This window comes from Xiphias gladius, chromosome 21 (assembly GCF_016859285.1).
Source record: "Xiphias gladius isolate SHS-SW01 ecotype Sanya breed wild chromosome 21, ASM1685928v1, whole genome shotgun sequence".
Taxonomy (NCBI): domain Eukaryota; kingdom Metazoa; phylum Chordata; class Actinopteri; order Istiophoriformes; family Xiphiidae; genus Xiphias; species Xiphias gladius.
The window spans coordinates 8590393-8612791 of record NC_053420.1 but is presented as its reverse complement, the minus strand read 5'-3'; the positions used below and the strand labels follow the sequence as shown (position 1 = coordinate 8612791).

General features: G+C 40.1%; 1 protein-coding gene across 3 annotated transcripts in view; it reads left to right on the top strand.

Annotated features, from left to right (window-relative positions):
* The window catches only part of anks1ab (ankyrin repeat and sterile alpha motif domain containing 1Ab), a 44278-nt gene that overhangs the window by 4908 nt on the left and 16971 nt on the right, over positions 1 to 22399 (top strand). For all 3 annotated transcript variants that reach the window (XM_040116204.1, XM_040116205.1, XM_040116203.1), the window contains 2 exons: positions 11372 to 11444; positions 17241 to 17356. In XM_040116204.1, the coding sequence (XP_039972138.1) occupies positions 11372 to 11444; positions 17241 to 17356 (189 nt within the window). The remainder of the gene's footprint in view (positions 1 to 11371; positions 11445 to 17240; positions 17357 to 22399) is intronic.

Here is a 22399-nt window from a genome sequence, read left to right as displayed (position 1 = left end):
GTTCGCAGAATAATATCTTGCACTGAGTCAAGATAACTTGAAGTAATCAGTCCAAGAATCACTAGGTTAAAAATTTACTCAGTGTGGTGTTGATATAGCACCAATGCAATACTTGGTTATATTTGCCCAGTAACCCATCAATGGGTTGCTGTGACCTAGCGTCGGTGTAATTTATATAATACCGCTGGGTCACTGGATCAAAACAGCTTGTATTCTCTCTCTTGGTTTTAACGTGGTTATTTTTGGAAAATTGTCCAAGTTTGTTTCATTGGCATATTTGGAAGAAATTCAGGGTTATGTGACATAAATAAGCAGAAAAATAAATAAATGAATGAAAAAATTAGGGAACAAAAACTTTGAAAAAGGAGATGACGTCTTAAACTACTAATATGTGGTCTGCGCACATAAAACAAACCAATAAAATAACAACAACAACAACAACTATGACGATACCAAATCGAATAAAATAAAATAAACTTTCGCCATCTTTGCCAGTTGGAGTCGGGGAAATCCAAATTGGCATTGGAGTGGAGCCAAGGAGAGCTGACCAAACAATCAAGCTCACCTAGCTGGAAGCCAAAGAACATAGTTAAACCTTTGTCACCACCTGGGTTTGAACTGTGATGCTTTTACTGGCCGTACTGCGCCATCAGCTGTGACTGAGTCGCACTGTTCAGTTTAGTTCACCCACACCGTTAATCGTGATAACAGCAGCCCGGTAGCCACCTACATTAACCGTCCAAGCTTAGCTCAACTCCACTGACGACAACGTTGTAACCGTCATTCACTTCAACGCTTTTTGTAACGTTACAGCTGCAGTAAAGTTTAACCGATAAAAGTCAGTTTTCGAGTTTAATGTGTAGTTTTTCACATTTTTGTCCCCAATTAAAGTATTTTATGATTTAGCCACCATTGTAACATTAACTTCAGTGTAGTTATAAGTTCGGTTAACGTTAGCTTAGTTGCCTTAGCCAAACTTCAAGCAAGCAAAGGTTTCTCTTGATGAACCGGTCAGAATGGCTGGGTGGGTCAAATATCATGTTTTAGTTTGGGTCAAATATGTGTGTGGTAAAATGAAATAGTAGCTAGTCTTTTTGGGGGGTGGAGAACATCATTAGCTAATGTCCACGACAAAGTGGTTAGCCATTCCGCACTTGGTCATTAAAATGCCCAAAAACTATTATCATTGTTCACTGTAAAGCATTTAATTTTGGCTAATCGTTTTTAGCCCCACAAAATTAAGCCACTGGATGTAGTAAAACTTCAAAATAAAAAGATAAATTCACAGTGTGAGAAAAAACGAGAATAGGAATAATGCAGAACAGGGCTCATTATGAGCTCATTAATAATAAAAATTAGCCATGCAAACACTATGCCATGTCAAACAGCACAATAGATGTCCTGAATTATGGACAATGGAGGCCACTTTTGGTAGAGGAATTGATATTAGGGCTACATTTAACAGTTATTTTCATTATTGATAAATCTGTTGATTATTTTCTCGACTATTTGTTTGGTCTATAACAGTCATACATGCCTATTACAATATCCTGCAGTATCAGGTGACGCAAATTTTCATGTTTGAGAAGCTGGACGTAACTTTTTTTTTTGGCATTTTTGCTTGGAAGACGACTTGAATGATTAATCACCATCAAAATATTTGGTGATTAATTTTATTTTGATTGACAAATCGCCTAATCATTGCAGCTTCTAAATGGTATCCTACTGTCCAACAGTATCTTTATCTTTGTCAGGTACTTTCTACCATAGCTGTACAATATACTTGGTATTTTACTAGTTTGAATATGAGAGGTTTAATTTTGATGAATTGAACAGAGCATCAGCGCAACATGGTGTGTTCAGTAAAAGCTACACTATACAGCTGGCCCAAATGCTTAAGAGTGAATAATTTGGCAGTTTTAATGAGGAAGGCCTTAAAAGTGCCTAACTACATCTTGTGGACATTAACAATGTACACCACCACAAAAGATTAGCTACTATTTCATGTCACCATAGCACATATCTGATAAATTGAGCCATCTTCAGGTTTGTCTTCAATTTTTAAAAGGCTATTGCCAATACCAGACTTTCTCCCGTTAAACTGCATTTTAGCTGCCATGGAACAATTCATCATCCTCCTGTTGACGTTTCGCCAGTTATCTACAGAAATAGGAAACACTACTAAACAGCAAAATGGACACATGAATGCAAGGTACATCCACGCTGCGTTCACTACTTTTTTGTGTGTTCATGTATTTTAAGATGGATTCTTCCTGTTCCTTTAAGACTAATACCACAAATAACCTTATAATATAAGAATCTTGCATTTCAGTGACCGTTACACATGTTAGTATTAATAGGAATGGCATATATGATTAAGCTGATTGACGTCCTCACTATATCTGTTTAATACTCTAAAGGTTAACAGAACCACATGTTACAGATGCTTGAGTGGCTTCATTTGTGTGTGTACTATAAATTTCCCAGCTGGATTCCTGAGGTCATTACATATGCACACTTGAACAGTGCATACTGTGTGTGTGAATATGCTTCTTCACTTGGTTTTACATAACATAGGTGGATTGGGACCCCCAATGAAAATACCCATATTATTATATGGTAGCTTATGTCTATATCAATTGTTTTAAAATGTGTATGCGTTATAAACCTTTTGTAATATAATAATTTTTAAACTGACAGTGTGAAAACAGATATACTATAGCTCCTAAAATGATTTATAAACCTAAACTAGTTTTCAGTGTCTGTGAATTTGAATTGGCGCCAGTGTAAATGAAAAAGAATGAACATACAAAACGTTTTCATGTTCATAATTCCAGTTGATAAAAATGGACTATTTTCGAAGTACGTGTAAGCTGGTTTATAATTCATATAGATAGCTACGGCAGAGTGAACACATCCCAAGATCTGGTTAGACAGATGTGGTACGTGAATATGAGAGTAGCAGTGAAGTTGTTGGTGGGGGCTGGGTGGAGGGAGGCACAGTCATGTTTCACCTGTCACATTGCCCATAACATATTTCTCAGTGTAACATGTTATTCCACTCATGCAAGGGCTAGACCTGTTAAAAACCTGTTGTGTGCTAAAAATGCAGGTTCGCCAGTTTGAGAATAGCAATATGACGGATTTAAATTTTAAGATACAGCTATGGTGCTTTTCTAGTTTCATAACTTTTAAATGATTGTATTATGCCATTTAGTTAACAGTTTTTTGTTAACTTTAGTTAATTCATGACAAACGTAGCTGGTCCAATAGCAATTGCTTTTCTGAAAAGTCAGACCATTCTTTTACTAATAACTAGCAGTTGTGACTATTTTGCATCTGGAAATCAAATTTTGCAGTAAACATAATGCCAACCAGTAACATTAATATGGAAACTTAATTGCAAAAGAGCGATTAAATTCAGCCTTTTGTAACCTTTTTTGGAATGTTTATTACAAAACAAAAACTAGAAGCGTCAAGAGCAGGGTGGTGAATACTTATATAAAATATTGGCCTTGAAATGCTGGTGTCCTGCGGTAATGTCTAAGGCTAGGTATCAAACCTCGATGAAGTCACTTGAGTAGTGACTGAAATGCGTCCATATCAGAGTAAACAATCAAGAACTGAAAGCTGTTTTTTTGTTTGTTTTGTTTTTTGCATTAAAACCAGATTAAAATCTGATGAATTTGAGAAGTTTGGCTTATTTGGTCAAATAGAAAAAAGGGGCTTTGTATTATTTTGGTAGTGATACCCAAACTCAGGAGTTGTGGTGGCATTACTACGGAATATACCAAGTGCTATTCATGCTTTGTTTAACAAGTCAGTGTTGTTGTCCTTGTTCATGCTTTAGTTTGGTAGATGCGTTCAATATGAATATTCTGTGTGCAGCGATATATTCTCCTAGAACACAACTACTGTACCTATGAAAATCAATTGCATGTTATAGAATTTTTAGGTAAGGTAAATACATCATACATTACCTTTTCCAAAAAATGGATGGCTGGTCTAACCGATTTACACGTACATTACCTGCATGTAACCATATATAGATACACGTGCAGTTAGGCCTGCAACTAAAGATTATTTTCAGTATCGATTAATCTGCTGATTATTTATTTGATTCATCGTTTAGTCTATGAAACATCAAAAAATTGTCAAAAAGTGCCCATCACAACTCGCAGAGCCGAATGTGATGTCTTCAAATGTCTTGTTTTGTTCGGCAAAAACCCAAAGATATTTAGTTTACAATGATATATGACAAAGAAAAGCAGGAATCCCTCTCATTTTAGAGGCTGGAATCAGAGAATATTTGTTTCACTATTTTTGCTCAAAAATTACTGAGATAGTTAATCAATTATCAAAATAGTTGCTGATTTTTTTTTTGTTTTTTCAATCAACTAATCGATTAATTAACTAATGTTTCAGTTCTTCATGCAATGAGTTTGTCAAATTGAGTTGACTAAAAGCTTTTAAAATGTTATAATTCTGCTCCTATCCATCTGTCACATATGGAGCTGAAGTCTCTTTTTGTACAGGTGAAAAAATACGCAGAGGAATTACAATTACGATAATCTGACATTATCTGTGATTAACTCCCAATTCCAGCACACTGCCTGAAAAGCTGGGTTCAGTAAAACTACATGGAAAAACCTAAACAAACAAGGTAACAGTATATCATACCGCGGAGGTGGCAGTGCTAGAACCTTACATTTACTCATGAAGAGGTAAACAGACGCCACATTTGCAGTACACCGTGCCGGCCATCATGTCTTTACTATTACCATTCCCAGTGGCTTTATTTATGCTGAACGGCTTTGAAGCTGTCAAAATAATGAAAAACACTCCAAATCATGAGCGCTGCTGGATGGCATTATGTGATCTGGGTCTTGTATAGTGTGGAGCTGCTGGCCCATCTGTCGTTATTGACAGTGAGACTGAGGCCGTAATCCTGTTTCCAGACCAGTGCCAGTGAAGCAGGCGGCCTTTTTTGGTCAGTTTATTATATCCAGCCATCATTTCCATTATCTGTTTTGGGCTCACAGCCATCATTTATACACAGGAGACATTGACTCAGTGGACAACACTGTACTCTGTATCTCTAAAGCACACTGTATAAGATTATACATTGTCTCTATCTTATTAGCTAGCATGTTGTGGTCACATTCGTGTCAAATTTTAATGACTTTAAAGGGAAGCAAGAAATTGCAGATGACTAAATGACTAAATTACCCCAGACATATCTTCAGCATTTCCATACTACACATTTTGTTACCTCTCAGGCGTCATATGCACCGATGCTGAAAATATGTGCGTAAGCTAATATCAACCAGAATATCTCCCAGGCAAATTTATCAGCCAGACTCTAATAAATAATACAGGTTTTCCTAAAAGGACCCATAACTATCTTACTGAAACCCAATATGGAATGATACATTAAAAAAAAAAAAAAAAAATCAAAAATCCCCAGACCAAAAATGGAGCGATTCCAACTGCGACTTGAGCCTATAACAGTTGTACCCATATGGGCCCAAGTCCATAAAAAGACGTTCATTGTTTGCAAAGTTGTGCCAACAATTTGTCTTAAGCCTCTATTTTTTTGCCTCTGTTACCTTATCTACCTCCAGCTGGGAGAATTTCCAGTTAATTCTAATTACATTAAAATATTCCATTTACTGCTTTACTTTAGTATTTCAGGATTTAAATTATTCTCTCTTGGAACAGTGCCACATATGTATATATTCTGTATACTTTGCAGGGGCACCGATACACATAATGAGTGTAGGTGGAGAGGAGCTCACTAAGGCTGACTGACTCAGGGAAAAACTGGCAAAATCCCGGCCGGTATGGGGCTCTCTTGAAAGTAACAAGCACAGTCTCTGACATGTTAAAGCCACATTGATTCAAGTCAGCAGTCTGTGGTACTTTGATTATCTGAAAAAAAGATGCAGCCCATGTTGCTCATCTAATCTCTCTTGGGTCCCTTTTGGGTCTAATCAAAATTATTAGCAATTTAAGTTGAACCCAACTTTGTAGTCCATCAAGTTGGACTACAAAGTGTGAACCCAATACCTGTTTTGGGTCAGGGCTGCTTTCAAATTCTTCTGGGGCTCAAAGCTACCTGACGAACTATATTAAAAGGTAAGGGTTTATGTACCCTAGGGTGAAATCATCTGACCGCCAATGACCTCTTAAATAACATTAGGACCCATCTTCAGAAGAGATGTTATCAGGCTTCTAGAGAAAACAGAGAACACAGAGATGCTGGGACACTTTCTACCCCTGCACTATTATGTGAAGAGCTCACCCCAAGAAATGTCATTGTTAACTTGTCCGTCAGTCAGTAATTTAGATTTAAGAGGTTATAATTCTCCAAATAAAAAAAAACAAAACTAATTTTCAATGTATTTTCACCTGTTTTGAGTTCGAGAAGAACACGTGATGATATCTAGAGCCAATGCAGAATAAGACTGGTACCAATGACATCAGTCAATCACAAAAATTATTTGCATTGGAAACAAGCAAAATGATTTCACCTTTTCATTTTTTCACTGCAAGACTTGAGCTTGAAAAGGTGACATAAAATGGATAATTTTTGCAATGTGTGCAGGGACTGAAGAGCAGATCAACCTACATTAACATGTAAATCTCTTGAGGATGGAGGGCCATCACTCAGAGTTGAGCACCACTGATTTAATGATACAGGCCACTCAGAGTCCCATGTGCTTCATAACTGCACTATCAATTACATTTCTGCATGAATAGATCTTCTTACTTGATTATTTCCTTCCTGCTCCCAGACATTCACTGGAAAGTGCACTTTGTGTCAAATTACTTCCCAATGAGAGCTGACTATCAGGTCAGGGTAACTGGACCTTTTCCTTCCACCTTGATTCCTAACTCAGTTTCATGAACATATTGTGAAATTAAATGAAGTTATTATTTTTGTTTACCCAGTTGGCTACGTCAGCGCATGCTTATATATAGTAGCAAAAATGCAATGACATGTTCATATCAACAAGGGTAGACTAGATATTAGAAACACGCCTTAGGATAGAGCTATACAAGTTAACAGCACCTCAAACCAAAGCCTCCAAAATGACCATAAAGTTGAATCCACAATGCTCTAAGACTTTCAGAAAAACCGAACATTTTGACCTGCAATAATCCTAATCGCGGGATGAACCTGTAATAATCATAAAGGTAGGATTATTGCAGGTTGTTACAGTGTGCATTTGTTTTGGCTAGGTGCGCCTCATAAACTGGCAACTGGGCATTGGTGCTGCACAGTAGCGTACCATGTATTAGATTAATATTTCTTTTGGTGTTAAAATTCATCTACAACATGATCCTCACTGAACCCTGTTTCTACTGTTTAAGGCTGAAGTGAATTTAGTAGTTTGAAAAAAAAAAAAACAGATCAATTCACATGGCAGCTCTATTTCACGAGAAGCATGTTAAATTGATGGTTGTCATGGTTTAAATATACATTAATCTGATACCAACTTTCTCTTTTGAATTACAAAATCATGTCCAAAAAAGTTCAAGTAAGGATGTGAAATATCTTGGTAACTACTTTAGCATGGCTTTTTAAATGAAAAAAAAAACCAGACATGCTGATGACTTCTAGATGTTAGTGATGACTATCCGGGCCTTTCTTATAACTTGTCTTGAGTAATAGATCTAATAGCATTGTGTAAATGACCAGGGCTAAAAGGGCAGTGGCAGCCCCACTAGCATACAGGATATCTCCATAATTCTGTGTCGATAGTTTAGTGTATTGTATAACGGTTTTTCTGTTGTTAAAAAGAGTGACGGGATCTTTTCTGGTATTAAGAATTCACTTAGAATTTTTAATTTTTTGAGGATTATCTGCTGTGTACTGAATTCCTCAAATTTATAATTCAGTACTGTATCAGTTGCATTTCAGTTGAGGGCATGGATCGCGGTAGGAAGGTCGAAAGGTTTGCACTTTTGTGAAAATGCATACGTTGTTCTTTTTGGAGTTAAAAATAAGCTTTACATTTTATAAAGGTGGAATGGAGGTTCAAAAGCAGACTGTAACCTGGAGAAGGTCTCGTATAAAATATATTTCTACCCTAACTGATTGACAAACATCTAGATAGTTCTGTGCAGTGAATGAGGCTGTATATGCATGATGTCATGAAATATTTCGGCACTTTAACTATGATGATGCTGGTTTCCTTAGCAGCAGCATTTAGGTGACTGGTTTTAATAAGGTCGCACTTAAGCTTAGATCTAATGCAGTCCTGGTGTGTGTGTGTGTGTGTGTGTGTGTGTGTGTGTGTGTGTGTCTCTATGTGTCTCTATGTGTCTGTGTGTGTGTGAGATATAGAATGTAACTGGGTTAATTCAAAGAGTAATGTGAGGTCTGTATCGCTGGAGGCATATGCCATGCGTCCCACGTGCCTGACTTCCAAATGAATCAAGGCTTTTCTACAGTGTTGATGCCACTAGCGAAGTGCATAGGGCTTTTTCAAACACTAAATATTACATCAAATAAGCCTGGCTGTGTCTCTGGTGTCACCAGTGAAAGCAGATTCAGCTTTTCAAGCTCACAAAATTTTCATTGCTGATTGTGAATAGACCACTCTAGTGATTCTAAATTTAGTTCCCAGCCTGATTTGCAAGAGTTCGCACATAAAATTGTGGGTGACCCCACCCTTGTTTAAAGTTGTCAAAACATGTACATGGAGTTACACTCTTCTACAATAGCCAGAGACTATTGAATGCCCTTAATATGTATAGTTTGTTCTCTTTATGATGGGGTGAATGGTAAATTTGTTTTGTGCGTGAGGGCCTGTTGTCCTTGAAGCATGAAGTGTCAGCAAGTAGTGTGGTGCCCTGTAGACAAATTGCTTACATTTAACCAGCGATGAGCCTGATTATTATTCAAATATGCCGTAGATATGATAAGTCCCAGACTATTTCCCTGAGTTGGAATAATGTGACTCATAAATATACTACTGTGTATATTTCTATTGAAGAAATATGACATTGGGTGCTTCAGAATTAAATGTCTATTCCCATGGAGCTGAATGAGATCAGTGAAATACAATCGTTCTATTTGAATGTTTAATAAGAGGGAATAGAGACAAGACAGATTAGCATAACAACTCATCTGACACCTGCTGTAAATGGTTCCGTCTTATTCTCTTTTCAGGCTTTTGACACTGACAAAGAAAGAGGAGATGCAGAGTTTAAAAGATATGGGTATTTACTAGGCAGGAAGTCTAACGAAAGACACTATCCATCTTGGAAATGTAAGACCTGGTGTTTTTGGAACTTGATACATACTAGGGACTAAAAGTTAGGATACATTCGACTGTGCTGCTTCAATTTTGCACATTGTTTTTTAACACAACTTTTGTACGTCCCTAAACTTTGTGGAAGTGCAATACTAAATCGCTGGAGCACACCTTTAATCATGGTCATGCTATGGGCGTTACCCAATCCACTCAGTAGGGGCATTATTGGGTAGCATTACGTTTCAATGTCCAGTTCCACTTTGGATCTGGTTCCTGGTCTGCAAAATGCCCCAATTTGTTAAGTTCCGATGCTAACAAATCTCTTACTGAACCTTTTATCTCTCCTTGTTGTTTTTTATTTTCAAAGGCCACTTTAGAAAACATGCTGGTAACATTAGCGGACTTCTCAGTTTTAGCCTGCGCTGACTGTTGCGTTCTCAGGCTAAAATGACCAATGTTACCGGCGGTAGATTATGTCAGCTGTAGCTAATTAATGTATATTCTGTAACAACAAAACTGAAATTTAAGTCTGTTGGTCAACGTGTTCTCTCCAAGCTGCTGACTAATATAGTGCCAAAGGGTGTTTGTGAGTGAAAAGACACATCACTCTTTAACATCACACTACGATTGCCAGTGAGCGGAGTGGAGACTCTTTTCTTGAGAAATGATCAGCTGATCACAGCATCTTGAATACAGGACAGTCCCAGGTCAACTCTCGATGCATATCAAAGCATTGTTTCGAGCCCATTAACCTCATAGTTCTGAGGTTAAAGGAGTGTTATTCGGATCAGGTAGTTTTGTAAAAAATCAAATGTAAAAATCAGCATGTTACAGCCGTTTTTTTCAGTGTATCAGTACAACCAATACCATCAACAATTGACATTTCATAACTTCTCATTTTCAGGTTGTAGCTACAGGTTGTGAACGTTGATAATGTTTATTAAGTTTGTAGCTGTGACTAATAACTAGTTGCTTCTGGCGTCTTGCCCAGCAACTGGCGATCACAGATCTAAACTGAAGTGTTGACTTGTAGTTATTTATAACTTAAGTTGCAAATGATGAAAACTTAATGAGATTCGGTGAGGGATTCGAAAGGATTAGGATCTGACAAGTGGATTTGATACTGGATTCAGATTTGATAAAATGCTAACACTAACCCTATGATTGGGGCAGATACCAATCCAGTGTGTCAGATCAGTGCATTACTATTAACAAAAAAATTTAAAGTTAAAAATGTTCATAACTTGTCCCACTTACATTTTCTGTATCTGCACTTCACACCACACGCCGCACCTGGCACCAAAAGCGCGTTGTTGCTATTCAGTTATTTAGCAAAACAAACAAAAGCAAACAAACAACCTGGAAATGTATTTTGGCTCTCCTGGAAAGTCAGAGACTACTTAAATAAACATTTTTGGCTCTAAGCCCCTAGACAATTCTTCTCTGAGTTGCTCTGTAATCTCCTGCATGCAGCATTGTGCTCACTTAACCTTGCAGTAAGCTGTTGCTTTATTCTGTGGAGCTTAAATAATACAGGTCTCAGAGGGCAATCAAATACTCACTAAGAAACAGTCAGCAACAGAGCTGAATCTCCTGCGGGTCAGTTTGTGGAGCCTGGACTTGGCTACAGGACTTCGTATAGGCCTCAATAATTTGGAGTTTCAAAAGCTTCTAGATTGTAATTCATCTTATCACCTTGCTGTGTTTTCGCTGAGTGGTGGGTTCGTCATTGAATTGCTGTCCACGTTGGACTGTTGCTTGTAATCCATCATTGCAAGGCAGCCCGCCTCCTTCCCAACACTCCCAGCAGCAGCTCTCTGTCCTAACCCCTCACCCAGTGCCATTATTTCATCGTTCATGTTTTATAACTGGTTTGGCCATGATGGGATGGAGGAAGGTTAGACAGAGTTTAAAGATTGGTTTTCACTGAGGGAAGATGTTAAAACATACTGAAAGAATTTCCACGTCTGGATCCGTTTTTCTTTTGTTCCGTATTGAACTGTTATTCACTAGTAGTTGTTGATATTTCAGTCGAATGCAAGGTGATTTATTTCAGTTAAGTCCAATGTGATTTCCCCCTGTTTCATACTTATTCTCTTTAACAGATTGAGAAGATCATGAACTTGATTGGAGCAGGCATTGAAACGTCCAAAAACAAACAGCCCACACCAAGCTCAGGTAATGCTTCACTGTCTATTCTATTTCCATGATGATAGACTTGAATTTGTGCAGTATGAACTGATTTTTTTCTTTTTGCCTCCTCAGAGATATGACTCTCATATGTAATGTGTTGGTTGGTTAATGCAAAATGAAAATTAGGTTTGGGGAATTAAGTGAGTCTTATTCATTAACCATTTATAAAGCTCTGAATTTCCTTGGGGCTGCATTGATGATAGTCCAATAGCGTTTATTGGACGGAAATTATGTGTAACATTAGCAGCGACCGAACTTTTTACACCCTGTAAATGATTACATTTATGAGCAGCAGCAGCTTTTATGAGAGCTGCTATTCAGAATTCAAGCACATCTTCAGAAAAGATGGAGGGTAGCTCTGTTGTCCTTATAAGTCACAGAGATTCATGCTGACTTTTGTTCGGCACATCGTTGTTATTATTTGTTACACACAAGGTTCTCTCTCTGTGGGAAAACTAATTATAAAATTCCCTCACTGTCATATTTTCTTTTCTTTTTTTTTTCCGGAGTTACTATATATCTCAATAGGGCTTGAACTGATAGTACGCTTCATCAGGAGTCCTTCAGGCAGTGCAGAGGGAGAAGCCAGCTGGCATCAGCTCAGTTTGTTTAGATAACACTCCTGAGCTGATACCGTGTAACCCTACCTCCATTAGATACTCTGCCATAAGGAGGTTTCATCATACAGGATTGTGTAACAGCCTCTTTGGGTCTGCACAGGACTCATCAGGGTGTGTGACATTTGCCGCTTTCCTATACCAACCCCCTCTCTTGGAACACGGCCTTCAGTTTGATCTCAAATACGCACCTGTAAAGTTTCGTGACTGCATCTTGAACTGTTGTGATGCTATCACGGTGACAAAATTTGTCCACACAATGAAAACAATACCAGCCACGCTCAAAAAGGTAAAAAGGCTGGTAAAAAGTAAATTTAATTTATAGAACAGCTTTTGGAAAAACAAAATGCAGCTCAGAGTGCCCTACAAAATAAAAAATAAAAGAGCAGATCATTTAAACAGCTGTCAAAATATTAAAATACATTTAAAAAGAGGAATAAAGTAAATTCATTAAATAATAAGAGAATAAAAAATTAAATAAAAGCAGCAGTTATCTTTACTGTAACCATTTTCACCATCATCATCTTAGTATTTATCATCTATATCAGTTCCTTCCAGGCTGCTTTAACCAAAACACAATTCTTTATATTGGTTAATAATATTTTAGGCCCAAAGACAATAAATATTAGCAAAGCAATCCTGAAGCAAAGCTAGTTTCCATGGTAGTGTTTATGTAGGATGTTATTTGCAACCTGACTTCCAACACACCCGAGCATTCTTAGATTAATTGCTATCCTAACAATTAAGACCTGAGGTTAATTCACATTACATAAGAGGAAATATGTTTTTTTCATTCACGTATAGGTGTGTGCTATATTTAGACCCTGTTTGTGGAACGGCATACTGAAAGTGTCCCAGATTCCGCTGAGTCATGCAGTTGCTGCTCTGATTTTAATCGGAGTTTGTGCACAAGTAGTCGCGGAGGTTGCAAGGATGCTTTTGCTGTTTTTGTGTACGTATGTGTCAGCAGAGAGTCCGTATTTCCCTCTCCACTGTGTACTGAAAGGAAACAAACAGGTAACCTTTGGAGTCATCAGCAGTAGAGAGAAGGAGAGAGGGATTACACAAAGATGCAAAACGAAATTGTTGCTCTTCATCCAGCCTTTAACTTTCTATGTGACGGACCTGAGAGAACCTTATCCTCTGTCCCCGTTTTCATTCCATCCAACTACTTTTCCTCGTTTACTGTCCCTTTCATATCAGGCGCCAAGGACAAACCCATTCATCGTCAGGAAGCAGGCTTCTGAACATCAGATTTTTGCGGCTACAAAAAAACAGCCCTTCAGTTTTGTGCTATTTCGCATGCTCAAGGATGAGATTTTTTCCTGTTGTGTGCCCATCACGAGTGCCTCAGTTGTGTGCTAAGAGAGCACTGAGTAAATGAGCTTAAAAAGAGAGAGGGAGTGGAGAGAGAGCTCAGCTAACAGCACACGGGAGGCATCGGCTCGGTTTGTGTACAGGCACACACTGACGTTCAAAGGAAAAGAGTCCGCCTTCAGTTTCCCTGAATTAATTCAGCTTTGCGGCTCATTTTCTCCAGTGCTTGGGTGTGTTGACAAGGAGCTAGTGCTTTTCTCCTGCTCTGACAAAGAGGCAAGGCTTTATCTAGGCACAACCTCTACCTCTTCCTCTGTAAATAGGTCTTTCTGGGCGCTCTTGGAGCCGAGTCTAGACCTAGCAGTGCTCAAACTGTACAGAAACCCACTTGGATAGATTTGACAGCTTGGCCTGTTTAACAGGGGATAAGACAGTGACCCAGTTCCCCCCCACGGAGGGGAATTGGATACTCTGTCAGTCAGTAATTAGGTCCTACTACCGTGGGAGGTGTTGCTGTCCCAAATGAATGGAAGTAATTGGATGGGGTGGCTGGTATTTTTAACAGTCTTTGTCTGGATATTGTGGTGTAAGAGCTGACTTTGGTATGAGGCTCAGAAGGAAAGAGTAAAGAAGGAGGAGGAGGAGTTGTGGGATCCCGTAGCGAATCATAATTAGTCCACTACAATCCTTCTTACTTCCTAGAGATAAGATGGTAAATCTTATCTGGCCCATATGTTTCATCGCTTCCTCTTCTATTGGTCTTTTTCTGTCTCTTATCTGTCTCCGGGCCCCTTCTCTCCCTCTTCCTTTCTCTCTCACTCCTCTTTCCATCATTCTTCTCCTCAGTCGGGGCAAATATTACAGCAGCTCTTCTTCCTGATAGTGAATGATGAGCGCTGGTCCTTGTTGGATGACTGACGGGTCACGGGGACCTGACCTGGTCTTTTACCTGATCATTAACACCGGAGCAACAGGGTTGCGGGCGGCCAATTACGGAGGAGGTTCAATCAATAGCCCTTCACTTTGCCTCCCTCTGTTGGCAACGCTTTGCCTTGCCCTGACTGCCTTACCGACTGTCTGACTAGCCGCCAGGTGATTGCGAGCAGCTTGAAAGCCTGTATAATGATGCTCTGCTTGCAGCTTTACCCAAATAACACCAGTGATGGACGCAGTGAGTAGCCCTACATAGGTGGGTGCTAAAGTATACCACTCCCTGTGTAGACCGTGGCAATTCTTTCAAAGTCAAATGGCACTGTGCACGAGTCTTTTTACCCAAAATGTACCTGAGTTTTCTATCATCTCACTTATTTATCTGGGCTTTTTCCTGTAAGTAGCCTCTGTTGTGCTCTAAAATTGTAGATGTGACATGAGCATCTGGGAGCACATAATGGAATTTGCCTCTTTTCTGTCATGCAGTATGACTGGGTGAGATGGAGATGGACTTTAAGTGTGTCTCCTCTCTTCTCTTTTCTTCTCGTTTCTCTTCGTATTTCTCTTCTCCCGTTTGAGTGCATTAGAGACTTCTGCTGACTTGAATCAATGCTGCCCCCCCTTGTCCTATCATCAAAGTAAGATGTAAATGAATTAAAGCCATCTGCTAACAAGCAGCAACTTGAGGAGGCTCTTTGTTTCAATATCCCGTGTTAGCCTAAAAAATTGGTGTTCCTCCTGCAGAACAGGATTGGGTCTCCGTCATCCCTTCACATTCTAGTCATTCTTTGCAGAAAAAGGACTCTGATTTTGGGCTCTCAGCATTTGTTCCTTGTCTCTGATGGTGGTGTCCTTTCTGCACTGCCAAGACCAGAGTGCCTCTGTGCAATTCTAATCAGTGCAGGGGGATGGGGGCGGTAAGGTTGGAGAGAGGCAGACAGACAGCGAGGAGCGAGTATATGTGCACTAGTATGACAGAGAAAGGTGGGCATGATAGAAGGGGTAAGGGGTACAGAGGCAGATGATGAGGAAAGAGACAGTGGGTTTGCATCTGTCTGTGTTTGAGAGCGAGAGGCAAGGAGCGAGACAGAGAGAGGGAGGCTGCAAGCCAGAGAGGGAGAGAGAGGCAGAGGGAGGGGAATTGATATAGTGGGAGAGTGAGGGAGAGGTGGTTACGTGGAGCAGCACCCCACTTCATCAGGCAGCATACGGCAGCCCTGCAGTGCGATCACACAGTATGGGAACGGGGCTATGAGATCGAGAGCGAGAGAGAGAAAGCAGAGAGAGACGAGAGCGAGGAGGGGGGGAGTTAAAAAGAAGAGCTTGAGGGATTTGTTGAGATGAGAAGGGGGGATGATCATTGAGTGTGTTGGCTGTCGTGGATGTAGGAAGTACGTGGCAGCAGTGGCTGAGGTTGAGGCGGATCTGTGGTCTCCTGTTTAGAAGTAGCCGGCGTCAGGACGTTATGCCCTGTGAGCAGTGAGGGGTAACGCGTGTGAGCCAGGAGCAGCTGCTGTGACTGCATCCGCACTGCCTGCATGTCTCAGACAGGCAGGGGATGCAGCAAACCTCTGCCCTGAGCACAGAGGCTGCTAGCTTTACCCAGCGAGGAGAAGAACCAGGTGGGCTGGGGCGGGAGTGGGGGGCGCCTGCCTCGGGAAGGAGCTAGCTTAACCTGCACTGTGGTCCTGCAGTGATCCTCGCTTCAGAGTCAAGAGGCTCACCTGCCGTTTGATGGATCTGGACCTGGATTTACTGCTTTGAGACACGAGAAGCACGTTCTCTGGCGGAGCCGCACAGCCAGCAGCCTGCTGAAGAGTGTGAATGCTGGGCAGCACAGGGAGCACTGGCACCACCAAGGACACAGAGCCTCTTTCCGCTGGCAGACAGCTTACCTGGAGCTTTATTAAGGAATCTACACTTGGATTTGATCATGAATTGAGGAGTTTGGAATCAGCACACTGTGGAAATCCTAAGCCAACGTTTCTTTTTTCGATGCAGGATTTACAATATGTCTACCTGACTGTACTCTGTGTGGCTCTGGAGTAAGGACCAAACATGATTTAAGCAAATGTGTATTCCATGATCAAAATAACACGAGTACCTCAACAGTACTTTAGAATGCTGCTACCTTCATTGTATGAGCCGTGTCCTAGCTCTCAAAGAGGTTGACCAATGAAGCCATGGGACTCAGCCAGAGCTTTACAAGTATGTGGTGAAAACCCTGACAAATTTATTTTGGGGGAACTGAATATTTCTGTGTTACACCCTGATGGAATCATTTCTGAATTTTAGAAAAATGACGGGGTTAGTTTTGGCAGAGTGAATAATGTGTGATGTATGAAAATGTCTGATTTAGCGATAAATAATTTCCATTTTCCATCAGCCTGAAAATTACCTTGTCTCTTGACTCGAAGTGTTCAATATTGTTATTTTTTTGGACTAGCTAGGCAGTTGTTTTTTACACTCGCTCATCTGCTCACTAAGGGAATGTTTAGTGAACCCTGTTTGTTGGAAGATGCCGTAGTGGCTCAGTCCAACATAACTAAGAATACGAAGCTTCAGATGGGCTTCCTTCCCTGCACTACCTCCACCCTCGCCTGACATTTCAAGTCAGTCACACTAACACCAGTGGGTGTATATTAGCCTAGTCAGTCCCCTGCAGGGCTTGAGCTGGGCCTGCAGCACTTCCCATCCTCCTCCTGTGTTTGAGTTTAGCCGGGCCCCCGCCTGTACCGTGGGAGCCCCTCACCCCCGGCCTGGACCCTGTCTCCCCCCCACCCCGCCTGGTGCTGCTGCACTCGGCTCTGCCTCTGCTGGCCGAGGATGATGTGGCAATGCCATGTGTCGTCCTCTGAGTGCCGCTGCTACCGGCTGAACGGCTTCTCACTGCTGAAGCGCTTCCCTCTCTCGGCAGATGGGGCCTGTGGTAAAGCCCTGGACCAGCCGGTGGGAGAGTGGCTGGAGCACGTGGGGCTGCCGCAGTACGAGAGCAAGTTCCTGCTCAATGGCTTCGACGACCTACGATTCATGGTGAGTCACCTGCAACACGTCATCTCAGGGGTCGGTTCCACTTAACATCACTCTACCTCTCCCTCTGTCAACCTAGCTGCATTTGTCTTTTTATGTGGCCCCTCTGCTTTATCACCCTCTGCTTGTCTCCCTTTCTTCTTTTCTCTTTCACACTCACCCTTCTAGCCTTTCTCTTCCTTTCCCCCCTTCCCCTCTCCCCCTTCGTGACTGCTCTTGACCTCTCTGCGATGCATGACCCTGCTAAGATTTATGGCCCCTCCCTTTAAAGATTATGGCAATGGCAAGACAAATGACAGCCAAAACCCATTAACTTTTTCTCAGCATTCCCAATCATGCTATCTCATTTACTGTACAAATCTACAGTCACCTTCTCCGTCTATACTGAATCCTCTGATTTACAGCCACTAGTCTTGAACTCTGTGTAGAAACATTCAGATAACCTGGACAAACAGTCCTCAATCTAAACACACTGTAGTCTATTCTAAATACACTTTGCATGGTTGCCTGCCAAATCTCCCTAAATCCGCTACCCATTATGCTCTGTGCTCTGCTTGTGGTGCTTTTGAGACAATCTTGCACAAACTGCACACTTTATGATTACACTGCAGCAGCATGCTCTAATGTTGTATTTATATACACTATAATCATGTTTTTTAGATTTTAATTACACGTGTTGGCCATGTGATTTGTCAACTGTGTAAATCTTTGGGGGGAAAAAAACAGACAGATTAGCGTTTCTTGTAGTCATCAACACAATTTGTGCGAATGTTTTGCATCGGATTTTATATTGATAAATTCATTTAAGTGCAGCTCAGAGGACATCTACAATCTGATTAAAAGCGTTATCATGTTCCTTGAAAAGAACATTGCAAGGAAACTTGATATTGCATTCGGCAAAGATTATAGTAAACACCATTACATTTTCAATCCCCCGGTCATGTTGCTCTGAAAAACATGGCTGTACACTGTAAATAACTAGGCCCAAAAGGGTAAATCTCTCAGACCACATCAGCACTATGGGCTATATGTTACATTAGTTTGTCACAGCTGAGCTCAGTTAAGTGAAACCAGTAAGCTCAGAGGGTAGGTGGTCGTGTTCACAATGTGTTCCAGTTGAGGAGTGCTACTCTCTGATCTTTTTTTTCCTTATGGAATGGCATGAAATCACAACATAATGGGAGAACTTGAATGAACAGGAACATGTGATCAGTCCTACTATGAGGTCCTGCGCAGATAAAACTTAGACTCTGATTCGTATTTTGTTATGAGTTGACACCAAGCCCAGAGGAGTGTGACGTGTAGTCGTAATATGAAATCCTAGTAAAGGGACTGCAGTAGAGGTGTGCGACAAGGATTAGAGCCAGACTGATAAATCATCCAGGCAGATTTATCAGAAGGTTTTAGCTTATTGCACATATACTGTCATTGTCAGACAGTAAGTAACAAAACATTGCAGTACAGAAATGCCAAAGTTAGTTAACATAGTTTGTTCACCAGAGAATAGCAACGAGTTTATTTTTCAACTGTAAAATGTCCCGCTCTATATTTGGTGGTCACAGTTAAAGAATACTTTTTTCTTTTAAGTATATTTTTAAGTATATTCTTTATTTATAAGTGGACATAGGAGAGGTGAAAGAAACGAGGGGGAGATTGAGATGGGGAAGAACATGCAACAAATGTCTCGAGCTAAAACTGAACCGATGATGTTGCTTTCTTATTAAATGGTATGTGCCTTAACCAATAGACCTCCTGGACACCTACAATAATAATAAAAAAAAAATGTTATTGATATTTACCTCAAAAATTGGTTGAGCTATAATGTGAATAAAATCATTTATCACTGTATATGTGATATTATAATGTGACAAAGATGTGTATCGTGAAATAGTGAATTTTCTGGGACTCATATTGAGAAAGAGGTTATGGATAAAATGAGATTGCTGTTTCTTCACTAATCTCGTAAATTAAATTTGTAACCAAAAAGATCTTAATTAAATTGATGGACAAATCTTTTAAATCCAATTTTGCCATAAATCAGCCCTACTTATTGGTTTTGCAACATAGTCAACACAAACCTAATACAACCAGAAATAAATAAATATCTCAGTTTGATTCTCCACATCTCCATTGGCTGACAGATTTTTATCATCTCAGGGTATATACAGTATATTTTAAATTGCCCAAATCCAGTGCATAGTTATCTAGATAACAGTTAAAAAGAAAACAAATCAACCTTCTTGTCATTACAATTGGGTTGGAAGATTCAATGTTGAACAAGATTGCAAGGCAATAATGTGATGAGGACTATGGGTCATTAGGCATTCTGATGTTCATTTTCATGCCACAACTAATGTGTCTGCTGGACTTGATGCATCAAGGAGATAAATCATTAGCTTCACAAGGCAAATTGTCCATGGATACTTACAAGGATGCGGAGGTACAAACAAGGGAAAAGGTCAGAGAAGTCAGGCAGACATTGTGAATGTTTAATATTATGCCCTTTTAGATTCTGCCAGACTCTCTTCAGGTGTGATCAATCTAACTGAACTTGAATGCGAAGTGGGAATCACTGCAAAGAATGGTAGACTGATCAGTAGAGGGCAGTATACTTTGGCTCATTTTCAATTCAGTGCCATGTTCGAAGGCATTTATGTGACGCTCAGTAGAGCCCAGACCTATGCAAAGGCCAGTGTCAAACAACATATGCCAGACTTCAGAGGAAAAAAAATTCAAATTCTTGGTGAATGATCCAGATCTGACCCGAAATTTTCCTTCCCTGGCCTATGTCCCATCCCTCCACCAACTTCAGTGCAAGTTGGATCAATAGGTTTTTGCATAATCGTCCTGACAAATAAACAGACAAACAACAAACAAACCAACAAACAAACAGACACCGGTGATCACATAACCTCCTTAGCTGAGGTAATAATACCATATTGAAGAACAACAGGAGGAACACCAGAAAAAAAATGTAATAATACTTAGCCATGTCAGAGACTCACTGCATATAAAAATAAGATTAGAATAAACCCAAATCTGATTCTTTACCAACTCCATAATGTTGGTGAGCCCCTCCACACTCTAATGCTGCAGTGGCAGGAATCTCGGCGTGCAGCGCCATGCTGTACCTACAAACCCATGCGGCCACAGCTGAGGATCTACGGTGCCGCTTGAAAAGTTTCCCGGGGCCCGCCCACCAGAGCAGGAGAGCGGGCACTCACATGAGTCGGCAAGGCTCTCTGCATGTGATGATTGCTCTGAGATGCAGCTTTTGAGGGATGATAAATTATGAACAGCTGTGTGCTCATTCTCATAATTTTTACACGATGATTATCATTTTGTGCGCCTTTCATGCTGCCAGAAGTGGGGCGCCCATGGCTTTCATTCTCTTGGCCCTCATGCCCACACATTTCATTACAGTCAAAAATGCCACACATATATATTTATATATATATATATATAGATATATATAGATATATATATATATATATATATATAGATATATATAGATAGATAGATATAGAAATATATAAAAATAAATATTTTAGCATCACGCTTTGTTTGCTCTGATGACTAAACTAATGTGGCACGAGGCAAATTGTCAAAAATCGTGTCAAAAATAGTGCAAAACATCTTCGAAGTTACCCATCATGCATTTACACTGCATCTCTCCAGCATTAATATTGCATCAGATTCTGCAGCCCCCTCTTTCTCAAATGTTATAATTTGGTACTGAACATACATATTGTAATACATAAAATAGGTATTTTTTTTCAGTGTTGCCAGATTACTATTATGCCTGCTGACTCTTGTAAAAGTAACAAAATTAGATTTTTTCTAAACAATTCCTCTGTGGGGCAGAGCAATAGAGCAGTTCTAATTCACTGTTGCATTAACTGAGTGTATTTAGTGAGATGAAGGACTTCTACCGTGGCTACATCTGCAAGTCGTATCAGATTAAATCAAACTACCATAGCTCATAATCTATGTAAGAACTGAACCATACATTTCCGTCACATGTTTCAAATGCAGCATGAAATAATAAGTTTGCAGTGTCTCCCGAGGCATCATCAAACTTCAAACTGTGTTAATAAAAGTGGGGAATCTATTTTGGGCCTCCCTTACATCAGACCCTGCTTCATTTTGACCTTTATTCTAGCGATCAGTGAGTAATCTCCCAACTGCACCCTGATACAGGCCTGTGAATACTGCTGCATTGTGCTCTGAAACCAATCCAGTGAGAGCAGATTGAGTAAAGACTACAGAACATTTTAACATTCTTGGCCAGGAAGAATCAATCTGCAGCAGTCCACAGGGAAAAACGCTTAGCTCCACATTTTCAAGGTTCCCCTTGTATCTTTATTCCTGCCTATAAACTGGAATAAGATGACAAAGCAGCTGGAGCTGTGAATAAGAACAGCTACATGAAACAGACAAGAATCTGCTTGTCAGTCAAGATTTCAGGAAGTGGAAAAGGATTATTGTTCATTGTTTCTATGTCCTAAATTAAGGAATTGTTACAAACTGTAGTGAAATATTTTTGTTTCTCTAATGAAACACAGCAGCAAAGGGATTGTGTAGATGCTGCTGCAGTTATGAAGGCTTTGTTCCCTCTGAGTCGCATCAGATCAGATTGATTACTCTTGGCATGCACAATTTATTTGACTTCATTGTCCTCCCACTGTGTTGTTGCTGCTTGTGTCAGAGATGTGCATATTCTGCGTGCGTGTGCATGTTGTGTATGTTATGAGCAAGTGTGTTTTTGTACACCCTGGTAACTACATTGTAGATTATGTCATGATACTTTTATTGACCTATATTCTTATAGCTATTTGTCATATGTCAATATAGTGTCTTTTATATGGAAATACTGTATGTGAGTGTGTGTGAGACTGTGATTACTGATTTATTTTCTTGTATTGTACTGTTGTATGTCATATTGTATACTGTGTCTGTACATGTGTGTGGGTGCGTGCTTGCGTGTATGCGATTATTTGTTTGCATGCCCGTGTGTTTGAGCGTGGCTGTGTGTGAATGTGTTTA